Source organism: Piliocolobus tephrosceles, unplaced genomic scaffold, assembly GCF_002776525.5.
Source record: "Piliocolobus tephrosceles isolate RC106 unplaced genomic scaffold, ASM277652v3 unscaffolded_30634, whole genome shotgun sequence".
NCBI classification, from domain to species: Eukaryota; Metazoa; Chordata; class Mammalia; order Primates; family Cercopithecidae; genus Piliocolobus; species Piliocolobus tephrosceles.
Window position 1 is genome coordinate 13,788 of NW_022313904.1, and position 19,268 is coordinate 33,055.

The 19,268-nt window shown below is 56.5% G+C and overlaps 2 protein-coding genes across 2 annotated transcripts; one reads left to right on the forward strand and one right to left on the reverse strand.

Annotated features, from left to right (window-relative positions):
• The first annotated feature begins 1,803 nt into the window (after positions 1-1,803).
• On the forward strand, positions 1,804-9,998 carry HPCA (hippocalcin). Its single transcript, XM_023232315.1, has 4 exons — positions 1,804-1,831; positions 4,199-4,597; positions 8,882-8,987; positions 9,113-9,998. The coding sequence occupies exons 2-4, from the start codon at positions 4,220-4,222 to the stop codon at positions 9,208-9,210; spliced, it is 582 nt and encodes a 193-aa protein (XP_023088083.1). The 5' UTR covers positions 1,804-1,831; positions 4,199-4,219; the 3' UTR covers positions 9,211-9,998.
• Positions 9,947-17,150, reverse strand: TMEM54 (transmembrane protein 54). The gene is made up of 6 exons (XM_023232314.3): positions 16,933-17,150; positions 13,483-13,676; positions 11,259-11,318; positions 10,904-11,092; positions 10,656-10,790; positions 9,947-10,230 (listed from the first exon to the last, which is right to left on the reverse strand). Exons 1-6 carry the CDS (start codon positions 16,946-16,948, stop codon positions 10,156-10,158), a joined length of 669 nt encoding a protein of 222 aa, XP_023088082.1. The 5' UTR covers positions 16,949-17,150; the 3' UTR covers positions 9,947-10,155.
• Between the last annotated feature and the right edge of the window lie 2,118 nt (positions 17,151-19,268).

The following is a 19,268-nucleotide window of genomic DNA, read 5'->3' on the forward strand; positions in this document are numbered from 1 at the left end:
TTGCCACTGGAGAGCCCTGGGGTGGGGGCTGAGCAGCAAGTCTCTCCCAGCCCCCAGGTCCTCACGCAGGAGGCAGCTGGGAACCACCCACGCTCATCTGGCGTCTCTCACGCCTCCACTGGGGGTCCCAACATCAGAGCCAAGGCACACAGTGGAGCCGGTGTTCCGGAGAGCCCAGCTGTCCCCACCCCACCCCAGCCTGGCTCCTCAGTTCCTCCAGCTGAGACCTCCCCGCCTGCCTCCAAGCAGGAGGGACTAAGGCTAGACTCTGAAGACTTCAGAGGCTTGGTGTGGGAGCCTGGAGGCGGAGCCCTGGGTGCCAAAAAGGGCTGAGCTGCCGATGCTGAAGAAACTCCGGGCTGGGAAGGGCCCTCCGGGCAGATGGTGAATGCTGCCAGCTTTACCTGCAAAGTAAATCCAGAAACCAGACTCACCCCGGCCATCTCTCAACCTAAAATGCCCCCCTGCTCCCACCTTGCCCCCAACTCCTCAAAGTCTGTTCTTGACATAATAGCCCAAGGAAGCTGACCACATAGAGGTCACACCCTCTCACTCTGCTCAAAGCCCCCCAGGACTTCCCATCCCATCTGGAATAAAAAGCCTAAAGTCATTATCGTAGACCTCTAGGCTCTAGATGGCCCCAATGGCAGTTACCATTCTAACGGCCACACCCCAATCCCAACGTTTAAAAACACATGTCTAATATCGACATGAATATTGTGTCCATTGTTTAATTGTCTGCGTCTGTAGTCCCACTACCTAGATAGAACACTGCTGGCTGCAGAACTAGTGTTTTATATGTATTTGTGGAATGAATGGATGAGGGTGCACACATTGGAAAAATTACTTAACCCCTTTGAGCCCATTTCTTCACCGGGACAATAAGGACCAACCCCTAGAAATGGAAAAAGGACAAAATCTCAGTCCAGCATGCGGAGATTGTTGCTGAGGCTGGGGGCAGGAGGAGCTGGGCTGGGGGTCATCGACTCTGGAGAGGAGCTGTGCGCTCGGCAGGCAGTGGGCAGGTGCCAAGGATCCCCAGGCAGAAGACGTTCTGCTCTCCTGTCATGGCCTGCACAGTCAGAGGCTGGGGAGGGAGGAAGGGAGGGGGTTTCCTTGATTGGAGGGGGGAGTGGGAGGAGCAGCTGACACCAAAGTTGGGAGGTGGGATTAATTCTGAGAGGGGGTCAGGGTGAGGTCTGAAGTGGTACAAGGTGGAGGTGGGGAAGGGGGCGTGTCTGGCCCAATACCCCGTGTCTGGGGGTGTGTCTGGCCCCCTACCCAGAAGACCTCAGTAGCTGGAGGAATGGGCGCTCCACCCTTCCCGAAGAGCTCCCAGCTCCGTTAGTAGAGAGTTGAGGCGCAGGAGCAGGGAGGGTGCCCAGGGTGCCGATTCGGCCCTCGAAGCGACGTGCGGCTCAGAGCCCAGGTGGGCATGGGGAAGGAAGCGGGGGCGGAGTGGCCGGGGATCGCCCCCGGCTCAGTAGAGAGGCCTCTTGGCACTACCCTGTCCCTCCGTTCCGGCCACCAGAGCTGAGGTGCCGAGGAGAGGGGCGCCGTGGTCCTCCTCCCCGGGCAGGCTGCTCCCTCGAGGGGGGCCGGGGAACCGAGGGCGTCCCCTTCTCTCTCCGGGGCGGGGGGCGGGGGGGGCGGAGCCTAGCGCGCCGTTCCCCCACCCCCAGGGCTGGCGGGGACCCCCCCAGGGGAGGGGCTCCGGGTAAGCGCTGCGGGGCGTCTCCCTCGCAGTCCCGCCCGCCCCTCCGGCCGCCCCTGCCGCGCGCGCCGCAGCAGCGCCGCCTTCCCTGCGCAGTCGGTGTCTCCGCGTCGCTGGGTGAGTGGGGGCAGCTCCAGCCGGGGCCGGGGGATGAGGGCAGGGGGTTCCCGGAGCCGGGGGCCCACGTCCAGGGCTTCCCAACACCGCCGCTCCCGGGCTTCCAGGGAATCCTTGTCCCGGGGTGGCGGGGGGCGCAGGGGACCAGGGAGCGCGTGGTGCTCTCCAGGGTCCTGAACGCCGAGTGGCCGGTCGCGAGGAGCCGCGTTCGACCGCCCGGGAGCGCCCCCTCCAGGAGGGGCCACGCGCCGGGCGCTGTCCTAGTGCTGAGCGGATGGAGGCGGGGGCTGGGGGCCAGAGCTGAGGGAGGTTTGGAGCTGGTCTCCGGGGCTGGCTTCTCAGGTCGAGCTGAGGGGCTTCTTCCCATATGGGAGACTTGAGGTCTTTGCGGACAGCTGAATCTTCTTCCAACCGGGCGGGGGGGGGCGCAACTCCGAGAGTGGCAGGGTGGAGGGGGCACTGGAGGAGCTCTCCTGCTCTGCGCATCTCTCTGCCCCCACCCCGGCGACCCAGTTCCTTGGACCTTGAGGAGGGCAGTGAGGGACATGCCCCAGCCCTTCTCATTTCCTCAGCCCTTTCCCACTCGCTTGTCTGATGGGTCCTTAGCCTGGGCCATAGAGGCTGTTCTAGAAAGGAGGGGGACCAACTTACAGAAACATGCATGTGACACACCGCTGAGGACACACACAGGTCCTCCAAATGACCACACGGGCTCATTCCCTCACGCTGTGATGGGTGCACACCTGATCACATGCACATCTGAGGCACATGCAGGGACATAGATGGAAAGACACGGCGGGCGAATGCAATACAAAAACCAGCGGCACACATTATGCATGAGCACATGCACTCACAACACACCCATTCACATGTGTGCAGAGCTTCATGCACATGTATGCACAAATAATCCCCTCCTTGCCCCAAGTGGGTGGGGGTCACCTGCACACACCCCTACATTCCTGTGCAGAACTGGCTGGCTGTTTCCTCTTCATTGCCTTCTAGTCAGTCTCCACAATCTAACCTGCACTCAGGGGGCCTTTCAGGACTAGATGAAAGGTAAGTGTTGGGGAGGCTTGGATGGCCTTGGGGGTTCTCCTTGGAAAAGGAGCCCCCAGCAGGTCTGGGAAGGTTTGCAGTTCCCTCTCCTGGGACCTGGCAGCACCCCTGGGAAAACTGAAGGAAAACAAAGAAAAATGGCAAGGGTGCCTGAAGGTCCCACGTGCAGCTGGCCATGTGAGAGGTGTCGGCATGCGAGTTGGCGTGTGATGGCATGTGTGAGACATGTGGGGTCGTGGGCTGGTGTGTCTTGATGCACAGGGTATGGGAGTTGTGCGTGGTGCCATGTGTCGATTCGTGTGAGTTGCGGAGCAGAGGGAATGTCGTCATGTGTGGAGGCATGCTGACCCACGGGTGGGCGTGGGCTGGTACGTGAGTGGCATGGGATCCAGGGTGTGGATCTGGTGAGCTATGAAGCATATAGTTATCAGTATATGTTCGTTTGCACAGTTTTTGCATGAGTTTTGTGGCACCTGGGTATATGTAAGTCATTTTTATTTATTTAACACTTATGTAGCACTTATCTGTGCAGCCGTGGTTCTAAGTGCTTCCCACTTGTTAACTAATTTAATCCCCACAACTATCCTCTTAGGTAAGTACTGTTATTACCCCACTTTAAAGATGAGGCAGAGAGAATTTAAGGAACTTGCCCAAGGTCACGTAGCTGGTAAGAGGAGGAGCTGGGATTCAAACCTAGGTGATCTGACTCTGGAGCCCACAGTAACACCTCCCTCTGCTGCCTCTTGTTGGGCACACCTGTCAGAGGGAGAACAGGGCAATGTCTGGGCTGTGGGTATATTTTGTGCTGAGCAGGCACATATGAGGCAATGAGAAGGCAGTGGGTAGGACGGAGGAGGATCAGAAGGTTTTTCTGCACCTCTGTGGGCAACTCTAGGAGTCAGCCTCATCATGCCATGGCTGTGTGACCTGAAGCAGCCACCTCACATCTGTAAGCCTGCCTTCTCATCTGTAAAATGGGGAAAGTCCCTATACCACCTGTTGTGAGGGTGAAATGGTGTGCATTTGTGAAGGCTTAGTGGCTGGCACCGAGAAGGGCCTCAGTAAATGTGAATCCCCCTTCCCTTCCTCCCTCTCCCAGGAAAGTGTATGATCCAGGGAGATGGTGTGGAGCATGGCACAGATACAGGATGCCTGGGTCTAGGCTGTGTGACCTTGGGCCAGTTCCTCTCTTTCCCTGAGTCAAACGAGAGGTGGGGATGGCTGTTGGCAGGGGGGGCCATCTGGAGCAGTGTCTAGTATCCAGGAGGGCCTGATCACTCCTCTCTGCCCTTGACCCCCTTGGGGACCCAGGTGGGACTTGGCTCGGTGGCCATGGGCAAGCAGAACAGCAAGCTGCGGCCCGAGATGTTGCAGGACCTGCGGGAGAACACGGAGTTCTCAGAGCTGGAGCTGCAGGAGTGGTACAAGGGCTTCCTCAAGGACTGCCCCACAGGAATCCTCAATGTGGACGAGTTCAAGAAGATCTATGCCAACTTCTTTCCCTATGGTGACGCCTCCAAGTTTGCCGAGCACGTCTTCCGCACCTTTGACACCAACAGCGATGGCACCATAGACTTTCGGGAGTTCATCATTGCACTGAGTGTGACCTCACGCGGTCGCCTGGAGCAGAAGCTCATGTGGGCCTTCAGCATGTATGACCTGGACGGCAATGGCTACATCAGCCGGGAGGAGATGCTGGAGATCGTGCAGGTGGGCCCCTGGGCCCCTCAGAATGCCAGGCACAGGGCCCGGCAGCTCGCACCCACCACCCCTTTTGATCCTCTCAGCAGGCCTTGTAGGCAAGTGGTGGCAGGGGCTATTCTTGCAATCCCACTTAAAAAATTGTTTATTAGGAAATATTTCCCGTTTAAAGAAAAGTTGAGAAAACTCCCCTATACCCTCTCCCCAGATTCGCCAATTAACATTTTGCCACAGTTGCTTCATCATTATCTGTGTGCGTGTGCATGTGTGCACACTAGTGTGTAACATTTTCTTGTTGTTCTGAACATTGGCCCTTTACCCCGGATACATTAGGATATATTTCCTAAAAATAAGGACATTCTCTTACATAACCCATAATATGATTACCAAAGCCAGGATATTTAACATAGAAACAACGCTATTATCTAATCTACCAACCATATTCCAATTTTGCCAACTGTCTCCATAATGTTCTTTATAGCATTTTTGGCCCTGACCTGGGGTCATGCATTGCATCTAGTTCTCATGTCTCTTTAGCCCCCTTTAATCTGGAATAGCTCCTCATCCTTTCTTTATCTTTTATGAGTTGACATTTCTGCAGAGCACAGTCCAGTTATGTCTAATTGATCTTCATTTACACCAAAGGAAACAGATGCTCAGAGAGATAAAGGCACTTGCTTGAGGCCACACAGCCTGTGTGAGAGGGCCATCTGGCACCACTGTCCACATTCCATCTGGATACCCAGCTATCTTCTAATTGATTGAGGGCCCACTATGAGCTTAGCATTGAGTGAGGTGCTTATGAGCTCAGTGCATGCTTACAACAACCCCATGAGGCTCGGAGAGGTGAAGTGATAAACCCAAAGTCACCCAGCAAATAAGTGAAGACAAGCTCTGGCTGGCCACTACTCAGAGCTGTCTACTGAGAGGGCTCTGGACTCATAGCCAGGAGGTCTAGCCTCCAATTCTGGACGTGGCCTTCACTCTTAGGCTGCTCATCTGTATGGTGATACTGACTTCACAAGGAGATTTAAGGACCAGATATAAAAGCCCTTTGTTAGTACAAGTTTAAGTGTGCTACATGTTAGCTTTATTTCAGAAACCTCCCAGAGCACCCATCCCCTCAGACCAGCCTTGAAGATGGCCAGGGCTCTGGTTCTATTTTACCCGTCCACTTCCTTGCCTTTTTCCTAAGCCTTTATGGGTTTTTTCACCTGTAAAGTGGGGGTGTTAAGCCCCTGCCTCACAAGGCTATTGCAGGGATAGAGTGAGATAAGGACTCAAGCGGAGGGCTTGGAATATAATTGGTACTTGGTAGACATTAGCAATTGTCTGTTATTATTTTCTCCTCTGTACATCCTCTGCTCTAGCCAGAAGGGCCTTTTCAGCATCTTTGAAATGTGCCCTGACTAATCCTGTCACACAGCTTTGCACAAGCTCTAGCCCCCTTTCCTTCTGCATCTCTGAATCCTTTCCCTTCTTGTCCCTCAGCTCCACAGACTGTTGCCCCAGCCACTGCTGGACTCTTGACTTTGGCTTCTCCTCTTGCTAAGGTCTGGGCCTGCTCTCTAGGTGGAGATGTGATGCCCTCCCCATACCTATGGCTAGAGGGGGAAAAGCCTTAATGTTTGCCATGGACTCCTGTGGGTCAGACATTTAACTCTTTAGTTGCTTGATGGTAGGGGGATCTGGGGGTCCTGAGGGTAGGGTCAGGTGGCCAGGATGGTGGAGGATCACTCGGACATGGACAGCAGCTGGGTACTGACCAATCTGGAGGGACATTTGCATTTTACCACTTAGTGTGTTGCACTGGTGTGTACTGGTAAACCCCAGTCCTGGTGGAGCCACCATGCCCAGGGCATCAGTCAAGCTAGACCCATTCCCTGGGCATCCTCAGGACCCCTTTCTGGTGGCCTCTGCTATCCAGGCCCTGGCTTCTTTTCTGGCAGCCCAGTGGCCCCAGATGGTTGGTGCACACAGAGCTCTGCAAGCCCCAGTACCTGATTAATGACAAGTCAGCTCCCATGAAACCATGAGTGAGCAGCAATTCCAGACAATTAGTTAGCAGGCCCAGGAGAAGGCTGTCACAGAGGTAGTGGTCACTGGCCCAGTTCTTCTCAAGACCCAGCCCTGTGCTAGCTAGTGGACACACTGGAGAGGAAGAGACTGCGCCTCTTGGGGCTCCCACTCTGGTGGGGGAGACAGATGTGTAGGTCACACTGACAAGCTCAGTGACAGGGGTTTAAAGGTGTCATCTGGGAGCCAGGGGACTGAGTGGCAGGGAAGACTTGAGGATGTAGAGGATGAATAATGACTGTAATATAAGCTGTTTACTGACCACTCACTCTAGCCAGTCACAGTTCCTCACACATAATCTCATTTAATCTGAGGAAACTGAGGCTCACAGAAAAGTATGTGTCCAAGGCTACACAGTTAGTGAGTAGTGGAACCAGGATGCCACTCCAGGTCCATCTAACTTTAGAAACTTGAAACTACCAGACCCCTCTATTCATGTGCTCATCAGACAGGTACTGATATCCGGTCACAACTGTGGCTACCATTCATTGAGCAGTTACTACAGACTGGGTCTAATGCTAAAGGCCCTGCTGATTGTCACCACCCCACACTGCCCAAGCATCCCTCCAGCAGCTAAGAGGGAACAGGTACAAATTGAGTCTCCGCCATCAATTTCCTCCTCAATTTCCGCCATCAAATTCCTGAGCCTCAATTTCTTATCTGGAAAACAGGGATCATGATACCTGTTTTTCAGGGCTTGCGCAAGGTTTAGAAATAGTTCGTGTAAAGTGCCTGGCACAGAGCAGGTCTCTGATAAGTGTAGTTAGTATTGTTATTCCAGGCAAAGACTGTAAATGCTGGAGAATCTGAAGCGTCAGGGGTGTTTGGCTGTTGGCAGGATCACCCAGCCAGGGGAGGCCTGATGGAGGAGGGTCAGCAGCGGACAGATTGTAAAGCATCTTAAATCCCAAAGGCCGAATGGCTTGAACTTGGAACAGCGGGCAGTGGGAAGTGCCAATGGCTTTTAAATAGGGAAGTCCCTGCCTGGTGCCAGGTTCTGGGGATATAAACATTAGCTAGACGTCCACGTTTGCAGGAACAACCCTGCAAAGACATAATTTCTTCTGGAGAGATGTTTGCAAAGGAAAAGTCCACCAGGCTCTGGGCCCATATGCACCCTGACCCAGCCTGGGTTGGAGAAGACCTCGCTAAGAAAACAGCTTGTAAACTGAGTCCCAAGGAGGAGTGGGAGGCAGCAGAAGGAGCTGGGTGCAAGGCGAGCCTAAGGGGAGGCCTGTGTGTGATGGGAGTGACGAGGTGGTGTGCGGGCTGGGGACGTAACAGTGGAGATCTGTGTTTGGAAAGAGCTTTCAGAGGCAGCATGGGGGACAGACCCGAGGGACAGAGGCTGGAAGAGACCAGTGTGGAGGCTGAAGCTGGATCTGAGACAGCGGAAGTTTATGGGATGGGAGAAGGGAGGCTTCTTGGAGGAAGTGTCGGTCGGGTAAAGCTGGAAGATTGAGGAGACAGGTTCGGTCCTTGAGCTCCGGGGCACTGTGACCCAGGCTACAGGCGAAGCCCTACGTGCGTGCTCTGTACATTTAGCAGGAGAACTCTCTGTCACGTCACCTCGGGAGCTACTGCACGTGGCGGCTGCCGCCCTCTGCCCAGCCCAGGCCAGCCAAGCCTGGCGGTCCCTGCCTGCTGCAGATGCACATTTGCATTCATCTGCATACTGTTCCCCGCCCCTCTGGCCCTCCAGCCCGCGCCGCGCCCCCTGTCGGCCGCAGACGGCCCCGCAGCGCCGTGACGCCCCCTTGGCCCAGCGCCCCCTTTCGACCACCGAGCGCCGGCCGCCCTGGGCCCGGGTGCCAGCCACGGTACTTACAGCCGACTCGCGTCCCGGGCACGCGCTCCTAAGCCCGCCGCACCAGGCCCTCCACTGTAGGGCCCCGGTGTCCTCCAACATCTCTCCTGACCCCCTGAGCCCCCAAATTCCCGGCGTCCGCTCGGAGCTTTCACCTGCGGCGTCTTTGCTCCTTTCCCACCCAGCCCTCTAAGGGAGCGCGGCAGGGCCCGCCCGATAGCCCCCTCTTCTGGGAAACCTTCCCAGACACGCCTTCCCGAAGCCCCCGGCTCCCCACGCCTCTGTAATTCCCCACTCCACCTTGCCCAGGCGGGGGCAGCAAACGTCAGCGAGCCCGGGGGCGCCTCTGAATCTTGCGGGTGGGGGCTCGGGCAGGCTCCTCTCACTTCCCGCCCCCCTCCCGCCCCCAGGCCATTTACAAGATGGTTTCGTCCGTGATGAAGATGCCGGAGGACGAGTCGACCCCGGAAAAGAGGACTGAGAAAATCTTCCGCCAAATGGACACAAACAACGACGGTGAGGGGCAGGGGCGGGACGGGTGGACGGGGCGGGCGCCTCTCCCTCCCCCCCCCCCTTTCCGCTCCGCCTCCCCTCTCTTGGCTGCCGCCTCCTCCCCGATCACCACTCCCCTCGCCCTGCAGGCAAGCTGTCCCTGGAGGAGTTCATCCGCGGAGCCAAAAGCGACCCGTCCATCGTGCGCCTGCTGCAGTGCGACCCCAGCAGCGCCTCCCAGTTCTGAGAGGAGCCAGTTCCCCCTTCCTCCCTCCCTTCACCGTCTCCCTCCCGGCTCTTAGCTTCCTCTCCCTTGTGTGTATTCTGGCTGGGGGCCAGATTGGGGAAGCCCTTCTCCCCGGGTCTGCTCTGTGGGGGGCTTCCGGAAAAGGGAACCCTGCGGTACCCCCAGGCCAAAGCAAGTAAGCGGTTAGCACCCCCCAATCCCAGAGGCAACAATAGAGACACAGGCTAGGTTGGTCTGCCCCTCAGTCAGGTCCCCTTACCCACCCACCAGCCCCGAGGCCAGACGCCTCCCCCAAAGGGGCAGTCTCCCCGTCTTGCAGATCTCAGCTTGGGGGGTGGGGGAAGTCATGCCCGGGGGGGAGCCTTTTTATCTGGAGGGGAGAGAAGGATGCTAGGGGTGTGGAGTTGGAGAAAGAGGGTTCTTTGAGCCACCCTTCCCACCCCAGCCCTTGCTGGTCCCCAGGCCAAGCCACCAAGTGAAACCTTCCAGGATACTAGCCCGCCAGGTGTGGGTCCCAGAAAGCCCGCCTGCCTTTTAGCACTTGGATACACACAGACCCACGGAGCTCTCTGTGTTTTGCCTCTCACACACATACAGGCCCACAGGCAGATGGGCAGATGCACCCAGAGCCCCATGCACAGCGTCCTGCGTGAGAAAGAGACATGGCCCCCCGGCTGAGCCCGTCCTCCCCTCTGTCCTCCCATTCGCCCCCCCGCCCCCCGCATGCAGCCAAATGGAGCATCTCTGTTCTTTTTAATAATTTCAGAATAAAGTCTCATTTCAGTGCAGTGGGCTGGATGGTGGGGGAGGGGTTGAAAGCCCCACTTGGGTCTCTGAGGGTCTGTTGAGCCCTCTCAGGCCAGCTCCAGGAATCCTGGCCTGGTCACAGAGCAGAGTTGCTTGCAGGGTCCTAGTGGCCATGGGGCCTGGGCAGGACATCATCTCTCAGAGGGTCAGAGGCTCAGAGCTGGTGCAGCTCAGCAGGTCACGGCCCTCCACCAGCTCTGGGTTCTCCCGCATCTGCAGATACACAGGAGACTGCCAGACCCACTGGTTCTCAGCCTGGGTCTCCCCCTCCAGGACATCCGGGAAATGGAAGGAGGGGAGCGCTGGAAGGATCTCTGGGGGCAAAGGGGCATCACTACCCACTCCACTGCAAGAGCCAGGCCAGACCCTTGGAACGCCCCCAGTGTGAGCCCAGACACCCCTGCCCCTCCCTCAAGACTCATCCTGGGCCCTAGGAGAGCCAGGTGTCAGCTGTGTGACTCTGCTGGGAGATCTCACCTCTCCGAGCCTCCAAGCTTCCCCCTTTGCTCCTGGGGAGAAAACTTTTGCCCCATTTCTCAAGGTGGGGGCCCCTACATAGGGGTGGGGCAGAGCAGCTTGGGTACCCTGGCAGGGGGTCCCAGGAAATTCGGGGAGTCAGGGCTGTGGAGGGAACTTACCATGTGGTGGCTGCTTTTCCCCCACCAGGGCCTCAGCTCCAGCAACTGGTGGGTGAGCTGAGCGCAGCGCACAGCAAACACATTCTCCACCATGCAGAGCACTAGGGCGATGCCCCAGAGGCACAGGCTGGAGCTCTGTGGGGCATGGGGCAGAGATGGCTGGCTGGAGTTGGGGGTGGAGGGTGGACTCCAAGAGCCTTTCCCACCCCCAAGGGCCTGGTGCCCCTACCCCAGGCCTAGATACTCACATAAATGCGTGTGGGGTCGAAGGGACAGTCAGGTGCGAGGGTTAGTAGTTCAGAGCTCCCAAAAGTGCAGGCAGCCAGCAGTGCCTTGCCCTGGGTGGCAAAGGTCACGGCGATGGAGGCCAAGAGGCCAAGGGCACAGGTCAGAGAGAGGAGAGCACAGGCCACGCTCGAGCTAAACACTGTCCAGCGCTGGACGGGGGAGGCCACTGGTCAACAGGCGTCGTGCTTGGCCCCCATGGGCAGCTCTGACCTCCCTGAGGGTCAGCCTTACCCCCTTCAAGGAGGCCAGGCCCTTGGTGGGTGGCTGCTGCCCCTACCCTTCCCTCAAAGCCCCATCCCAGGAGGCACCACGTACCAGGGGGGTGCTGGGGAGGTAGCGTGACAACACGATGGCTGCGATGCCTGAGGTGATGACCTGTAGGGAAGGCCCAAGTCAGCCTTGATTCCTTGGCTGGAGGAGCAGGGGCAGGGGATCAGGGCCACTCTGGGATAATGATCTCACCGGCGCCAACCATTGCCCTCCAGACTCCCCCACCCCTCACCCACTGCTTAGCCTGGGCTTCACATCTCCATCTGCCTCCTCATAGTCCAGCCTGACATGATGTTTCTAAAACTGTCACTCCCTCTCTACAACCTTCCACGAGTTCCCACTGCCTACGGCTGTGTCTCAAGCAGGTTCATGTATCCTGGGGCCACCAGGGCATGCCAGGGTATGCATGGGACACACCTTTCTGGAATGGAAAAGATTGTGGAAGAAACTAACCCAGTTAGCAAGGAACTAAAATCAAAATTGTTACATTGAAACAAACCAAGACATGTTATAGAGTAGAATTTTAAATCCCTGGGGGTATTTTCAATGATTCCAGGTTCTCAGTGACTAGACCCCAGCCCCAATCCTGCTGGCTTCTCAGCCCCACCTGGGGTACCGTCCTCCCTCACTGCTCTGGATGTGGATGTCTATACACAGCCTGCTCAGGACGCTGCCCACGCACCCTCTCACCAGGAACACCCTTCCTGCTCCTCTGTCCCTGAGGATCCTGCAAGCCCTGCTCAGGTTTGCACACGTTTCCCTAACCAGCCTCGATGCCAAGGGGTGGGGCTACCCCACAGTTCAGCCCAACAGCTGCCCTCTGGTTCTTTGGGGTCCACCCATCCAGTCTTTCTCCTGATGTTCCTCACTGGACCAGGCTTGGGCTGGACCCATCTGAGGCAGGTGGTATGACGGGGTCCTGGGTTCCAGGCCCAGCATGTCTTTAGTTTACATGAGAGCCACAACACAGTGCCTCAATCTCTGTGGGCTTAGCCCCGCTCTGCAGGATGAGCTGACAGAAAGGACACTGGCTTTGGTGTCAGACACAAATAGGTTCCAATCCGGGTTGACGTCTGTGTATCAGCAGGAAGTTGGGTGAATCCCTGAGTCTTCGTTTCCTCTTTTGTGAAATGGGGATAATAATGGCCCCCAGTTGCTGGGAGCAGTGAGGATTAACTAAATGAAGGGAAGGCTGAAGTGGTCCAGCTCAAAGCCCATCCTGGTGGACCTCCTCGCCCTGAGCCCACTGCCTTCCCTGCCTTCCTCACAACAGTTATTAGTCAGAGGAACTCCAAGGACCCTGCACACATCCACCCAGCCCAGCCCTGTCCCACCAACAGAGCCTCTCCTTCTTGCTGGGACCTATGACCCCCATTCTCCCAAGCCTTGAGGCCAGCAAGCTGTCTGAGCTTTATTTTGCAAGGGAGGAACAGGACTAGAGAGAGACATAAGTCTCTCAGCCAGGAGGAGGCAGGGATGGAACTCAGACACTGATGTGCGGGAGGATCTTCTCCCAAGGCTGTGGCCACTTCTGCTGACCAGCAGGAAAGAGCTTTACAAACTCGAGACTACCTGACCCCTCCATTCATGTGCTAGTCAAACAGGTACTGATATCCAGTCACAACCATGGCTACCATTCACTAGCAGTTGCTACATTAGCAGGCCTAATGCTAAGCTCCTGCCAAATTGGTTTTCTCAGAATCTCCAGAACCGATCTTAGCCATTTCCACCTCCAACCTTCCCATCTCCCGTTCTCTGTACTCGGAATGCCATCTCAGCTTCCTTTCCCGCCTCTGCTAGCCTCAACATGCCACATACATAGGTTCTGGTCATGGCAGCCTGTCTGTGAACTCCTGCTCATCCATCAATACCCAGGTCAGAGGCCGGCACTCTGTGCAACCCTCCAGCACCCTCCCAAGCTCAACCCCTGCTCCTTTCTTCTGTCCAGTGGTGCTGTGGATATTTCTCGATGTAATAATCATCTTAGCTCACAGTAGTGGGCGCTAACAACATGCCAGACACTGTGCTAAGCACTTTCTGTGGATGACCTCATCAGTACCCATCAGGACCCTCGGAGGTAAACACTGTTACCATCTCCATTTTATAGATGAAGAAGTTGAGTGACTTGGGCAGTTGGTAAGTGGCAGACAAAGGGTTAGTCCTTGAGGTTCTCTGCTTACCACCACAGGCTCTGGGTGGGGATCTGTTGAAGACCCTTCAAGCCCCCTCCAGCCTCCTCCCACCAACCACCCTCCCAGCCTGGCCATACCACGATAGCACAAGTGACAGAGAGGATGTTGACTACGCAGTACTGCAGCGCCACAGCATCTTGGGGGGTGCCTACGTAGCGCAGCACCGTGCCATGGAGCAGTGCGGCCGTGATGAAGCTCACGTGGCCCAGCACCACCAGCACCAGGCCTGTCTTCATCAGCACCTTCCGGAAGTCGCCCACACTCAGGCCTCCTGTGGGGGACAGCTATGTCAGGGCTGTGCGTGGGGCTTATCCTGCTGGGCAGAAGGGGAAGCCAAGGCCCTGGCCCTAATGATGGACACTGGGTTCTAAATGTATTTCTGGATGACTTGGAGCCAGTAACTTGTCTCCTCTGAGCCTTGGTCTCCTCATCCATAAAAGGGGTTCAGGATGCCTTTGCGAGAATCCTTGGGACTCTGAGGCTGGACAAGCATACAGGTGACTCTTAGCAGTAGCGCTTGTTAGTGCTCAAGGTCATGAATGGGGGGCACTAGCTCAGTTTTCTAGCTCTAGACTTCGAGATCCTTCCACTAAGCTCCCCATTCACTGACTCATGTGTTCATTACACATGTTCACAGAGTGTCTGCTCTGTGCCAGGCCCTGGGGTACCACGGTGAGCTCCACAGTCACTCTCCAGGCCACAAGGAGCCAGAGTTCATTGGGCAGGAACTGGGCCCTGCTTGGTACTCAGTTTGGTGGATAGGGCCTGGTACACAGCAGATGCTGACACCGCTGCTGAACTGAACTGCCCAGAGCCAGGTGACTCGGGGCAGGGAACTCAAAGCTCTGAGTCTCCATGTCCCCATCTGCAAAATGGGAAGAAGAACCTTGCCTCTCAGTGGGTCCATGAGGAAGTGGATGGGAAATTGTGGCATACCCCGAGGGTACTGGGAAAAGCAAGCTCTCAGCGCAGGGGGAACTGGGCAGGATGGAGTGAGTAGGGGAAGCTGGGATCAAAAGAACATTGGGACTCATTCAGATGCTCTCAGTGGCCAAGGGGCTGCCCAGCCCTACCTGCACATGCCAGCTCCCAACCTGCTCTCTGAAATTTGCCCATAAGTCCTAGCTGTGCCCTCAAGGAGACACACCACACCGGCCCCCTGGCCCTGCCAGCCCCTCACTAGCACCAATTCTGAGACTTGAAGTCTGTGGTTAGCCCCCAGAACTAAACATTTCTTCTTTAGCTGATTCTGATGGGATGTGACTGAGTCCTTTCCTAGACCTCTGTCTCCCCATCTGTGGTAGAGCGGTTTGGTCATATTTAATATATGAGAGCTCTGCAGCTGGAAAAAAAAAAAAAAAAAGAGGCTAGGCATAGTGGTCATGCCTCTAATCCCAGCACTTTAGGAGGGCAAGGTGGGAGAATCACTTGAAGCCAGGAGTTCAAGACCAGTCTGATCAACATAGCAAGATCCCATCTTTACCAAAAGGATAAAGATAAAAAATTAGCCAGGTATGGTGGTGCATGCCTCTAGTCCCAGTTATTCAGGAGGCTGAGGCAGAAGGATCTTTTGAGCCCAGGAGGTGGAGGCCACAGTGAGCTATAATCATGCCATTGCACTCACGCCTGGGCTATAGAGCCAGAGACCCCATCTAAAAAAAATGACATCTCTACACTGGACGTTCTCTGGGATATCTGTCTGAAGCTGTGCCAAGAGACAGTCCTCAGGGAGCAGGAAGGGATGGGGCTGTTCAGTCAGACTTGCTGTGTGACCAGGCACCAGTCCCTCCCCTCTCTGGGCCCCAAGTTCCACATCTATAAAATGGGGAGGCATTGGTCCAGCCGGTCTCTGAGACCCCTGGAGCCTGCAGGACCCTCTGGAGCTGAACCAGATCTAGGAGAAGCAGAGGGCAGATGATAGGCTGGATAGGCACCATGAGACTGGAATAGCATTGTGAAGATGGAATGCCAGCCAAGCAGGAAGGGGCACGGCAGCTTCAGCGCAGGAGCCTGACCCACCTCACCCCATCCACCCACCTACCTGGGAGCTCAGTGTCTATACCTTCCAGCTCAGTGCTGGGCTCAATAACAATGGCATCCCAGGACCAAGACTTTGGTCAAAGAGGCATGGTGCCAGCATGGGGCTGTGCCTGGAGCACTGGACTGAGTCTGGAGCAGTCCTTGCCTTTTTATTTATTTATTTATTTATTTATTTATTTATTTATTTATTTATTATTTTATTTTATTTTTTTTTGAGACGGAGTCTCACTCAGTCGCCCAGGCTGGAGTCCAGTGGCGTGATCTCGGCTCACTGCAAGCTCCCCCTCCCGGGTTCACCCCATTCTCCTGCCTCAACCTCCCAAGTAGCTAGGACTACAGGTGCCTGCCACCATACCCGGCTAATTTTTTGTATTTTTAGTAGAGACGGTTTCACCGTGTTAGCCAGGATGGTCTCGATCTCTGACCTCGTGATCCGCCCCTCTCGGCCTTCCAAAGTGCTGAGATTACAAGCCTGAGCCACGGCACCGGGCTGACTTTTTAAATTAAATTAATTGAGACAGGGTCTCATTGTGTAGCCCAGGCTGGAGTGCACCGGCCTGATCGCGGCTCACTGAAACCTCCACCTCCCGGGCTCAGGTGATCCTCCCACCTCAGCCTCCTGAGAAGGCGGGCTAATTTTTTTTTTTCTTCTTTTTTAAAATGTTTGGTAGAGACGGATTTCACCACGTCGGCCAGGCTAGTCTCTAACTCTTGGACTCAAGCGATCCGCCTGCCTCGGCCTCCCAAAGTGCTGCCTCCCAGATGAAGCCCAGCCGGCTTCATTTCTAATTTACCACTGTGGGAACGCTAAGTAGCGCAGCCGGCAAAGTGCTAAGCGCTTTACTCTTAGAAGCTGCCCTCATCCTAATAGTAGTCCTAGGAGGTGGGAACTACTGTCCCCCTCTTACAGACAAGGAAACTGAGGCTCACAAGGTCTCTCGGCTAGACAGCAGGGATGCCCTAGGACTCTGCTGCCCACGAGCAGCATCACCGTGCCCAGGCAGTGGAGGGAGGGGGCACATTAGTCCCGCTCCCTCGCTGCTGATCCTTTTTGCCTACGGCTTTCCTTCCTGGCCTCAGGAGAGTGGAGAGAATGTAAGAGGGAGCCCCTTGCAAGGCTGGGGAAGCTGAGGCCTGGCCCCGGGGTCTCTTCTGGGTAAGTGTGGGGCTGCTCTCTACAGCGTCTCCTCTGCCGCCCACCGGGGGTCCCCGAGGGCAGTCGTGCGCCTCCGCAGGAAAGGCAAGAAAGGGCGAGAGGAAGAGAAGCTACAGCCACATCGAGAAGACACCCGCAACGCTCCTCCCTCCATTTCACTGCTGGGGAAACTGAGGCCCAGAGAGGAAAGTGACCCGCCCCCGGCCGCGTAGTAAGTTAGAGGCAGAGCGGGCGCCCTGGCCCCCTGGGGGCTCGGGCTCCAGGCTCAGTGCTCCGCTCCCGTGGGAGTGTTGGGGTGGTTCGGGGCCTCCCGCGCACCCCAGCCGCTCACCGAGGCGCAGACACATGTCGACTCCGCGCTGGTCCCGCCCCCGACTTCAGTGTGGCTCCCGAGGCTGCGGGCCGCGGAGGGGCCCCGCTCCCATCCCGCTGGCCCGTCGCCCGTGCGCCCCGCACCGCCGCGCTCGCCCACTTCCCGCCCGGAGCCCGGGGCTGGGCGGCGCCGGGCCGGCCTCCCTTCCCGTCACCCCCCGGGCCGCCCGGCCCCGCAGCGCCCCCGCGGCTCGTGCGCCTCCCGGCCGGTTGGACCGGCTGAGCAGCCCGTGGCCCGCCCGCTGAGTCAGGCGCCTCCCCGCCCGGCCCGCCCGGCGCCGGGCCGCCCGCCCTCTCAGCCCACCCGCGGCGGCGGGCCCGCTCTACAAAGGGAAACTGAGGCTCTGAGGAGCCGCCCGCCCGGGCCCGCGGGCAAGCTGGGGACTGCACGCGTAGCTGTGGTTACCGTGACCTGGGTGTGGCGCTTGGGCGGAAAGCCCCCGGGCCCAAGGCTGGGATGGAGAGGGGCTGCAGGGGCGGTGAAAGAGCTGCTGGGGACTGGAGACTGGGGTCTGCCCCTACCTGCTGTGTGACCTCAGCCAAATCGCCTCTCCTCTCTGCGCTTACCTTTACCGCCTGCTAGTCTTGTCTTCCACGCCGAAAAAGGCGCTTTACGGCTCCTTCTTGGTCCGGAGGGCCGCAGTTCCCTCCTTGGAAAATCAGGGATAATAATTCCTGTCCGCTAGGGTCGTGGTGAGACAAAATAGGATACAAAAATGAGGTAAGAAAGCTCTTTCGGCCAGGCGCGGCGGCTCATACCTGTAATCTCAGCACTTTGGAAGGCCTAGGCAGGCGGATCACCTGAGGTCAGGAGTTGAGACCTGCCCGGCCAAGATGGTGAACCCCCCATCTCTATTAAAAATACAAAAATTAGCCGAGTGTGGTGGGGCACGTCTGTAATCCCAGCTACTCTGGAGGCTGAGGCAGGAGAATCGCTTGAACCCAGAAGGCAGAGGTTGCAGTGAGCTGAGTTCTGCCACTCCATCTCAAAACAACAAAACAACAACAACACGCTTTGGAAACTCTCCAGACTGTCTTTATAGACAAAGTGTAGACCTAGCAAGAGCACATAGTAGGAGCTTTATTAGTACTTCTCTGGGTTATGGAACCCTTTAATGTGCCAGGATGGACCCCAGTGAGGTCCCTTGTTAGTCTCAGCATCCCTTTGGGGGAGGTACCATTCCTGCACCTTTGGGTTCAGAGACCACAGACCACTCACTCAAGACCACCAGCTGGAAGTGGTGGAGTAGGCAGGAGCCTGGAATCCCCCTGGGTCTCAGTGCCCAAGTTCTGTAGAGTGGCCACACTGTGGCCACCTCCCTGGGCTCTCTCAGTCCTTGGAGCGGGCCCATAGGAGGCACTTACTGTGGGATCTCAGCAACATCTGTTGATAGCTTGCCCTACTTACCCCCCTGGGCAGTGGCCCAGAGGCTAGGGGCTGGCCGGCTGTCTCTGGGTACTTGGTTGGAGCCTGGCCTGGGGGCTGTCCACTGACTGTGTGTCTTTCTGCACACCTGCGGTGCTGTGCATGTTGGGCAGTTGGGTCAGATGTAGAGCCTCTGGAGTTTGGAGAACACATTAACACCATGGGAGGGAGTGGAGCCATTTCTCCTAGGAAGCCCCCCAGGGCAACCCATCTGGTAACCCCCCAGTAGGACTGCTTCCCTGTCACCTGCTATCTGAAGGGGGATAATGTGCAGGGGATTCCAGGTGGGGAGACAGATTTGTCAGGCGGAAGGGAAGATGGGGGCAGTTGATGAAGGCATCAGGCTGGCATCGGAATGTTGATGTCCTCAGACAATCTTTTAGTAGGGCAATTGGATAGTACTTACTCATATTAGAAATGTTCAGACACTTGTGGCCGGGCGCGGTGGCTCACGCCTGTAATCCCAGCACTTTGGGAGGCCAAGGCCAGCAGATCATGAGATCAGGAGATTGAGACCATCCTGGCTAACATGGTGAAACCCTGTCCCTACTAAAAATACAAAAAAAAAATTTAGCCGGCACGGTGGCGTGCGCCTGTAGTTCCAGCTACTCAGGAGGCTGAGGCAGGAGAATGGCGTGAACCTGAGAGGCGGAGCTTGCAGTGAGCTGAGATTGGGCCGCTGTACTCCAGCCTGGGTGACAGAGCAAGACTCTGTCTCAAAAAAAAATAAATAAAAATAAAAATGTTCAGACACTTGTAACTGTGGCCCAGAAATTCCATTTGTAGATCTTTATCCTATGTACCAGAGTGCAAAGATATGCATGCATTTAATGGTGTTTGTGGACAAACTGTTCCTAATAGCAAGCAAT

Bases quoted from the DNA above. Each gene is read 5' to 3' on its own strand.
- HPCA (XM_023232315.1), top strand. From the start codon at position 4,220: ATGGGCAAGCAGAACAGCAAGCTGCGGCCCGAGATGTTGCAGGACCTG. The intron at 4,598-8,881 runs GTGGGCCCCTGG...TCCCGCCCCCAG, and splicing joins AGATGCTGGAGATCGTGCAG to GCCATTTACAAGATGGTTTC. The intron at 8,988-9,112 runs GTGAGGGGCAGG...CTCGCCCTGCAG, and splicing joins AATGGACACAAACAACGACG to GCAAGCTGTCCCTGGAGGAG.
- TMEM54 (XM_023232314.3), bottom strand. The intron at 11,319-13,482 runs GTATGGCCAGGC...CCTTCCCTACAG, and splicing joins CTGTCACTTGTGCTATCGTG to GTCATCACCTCAGGCATCGC. The intron at 10,791-10,903 runs GTGAGTATCTAG...CATGCCCCACAG, and splicing joins TCGACCCCACACGCATTTAT to AGCTCCAGCCTGTGCCTCTG.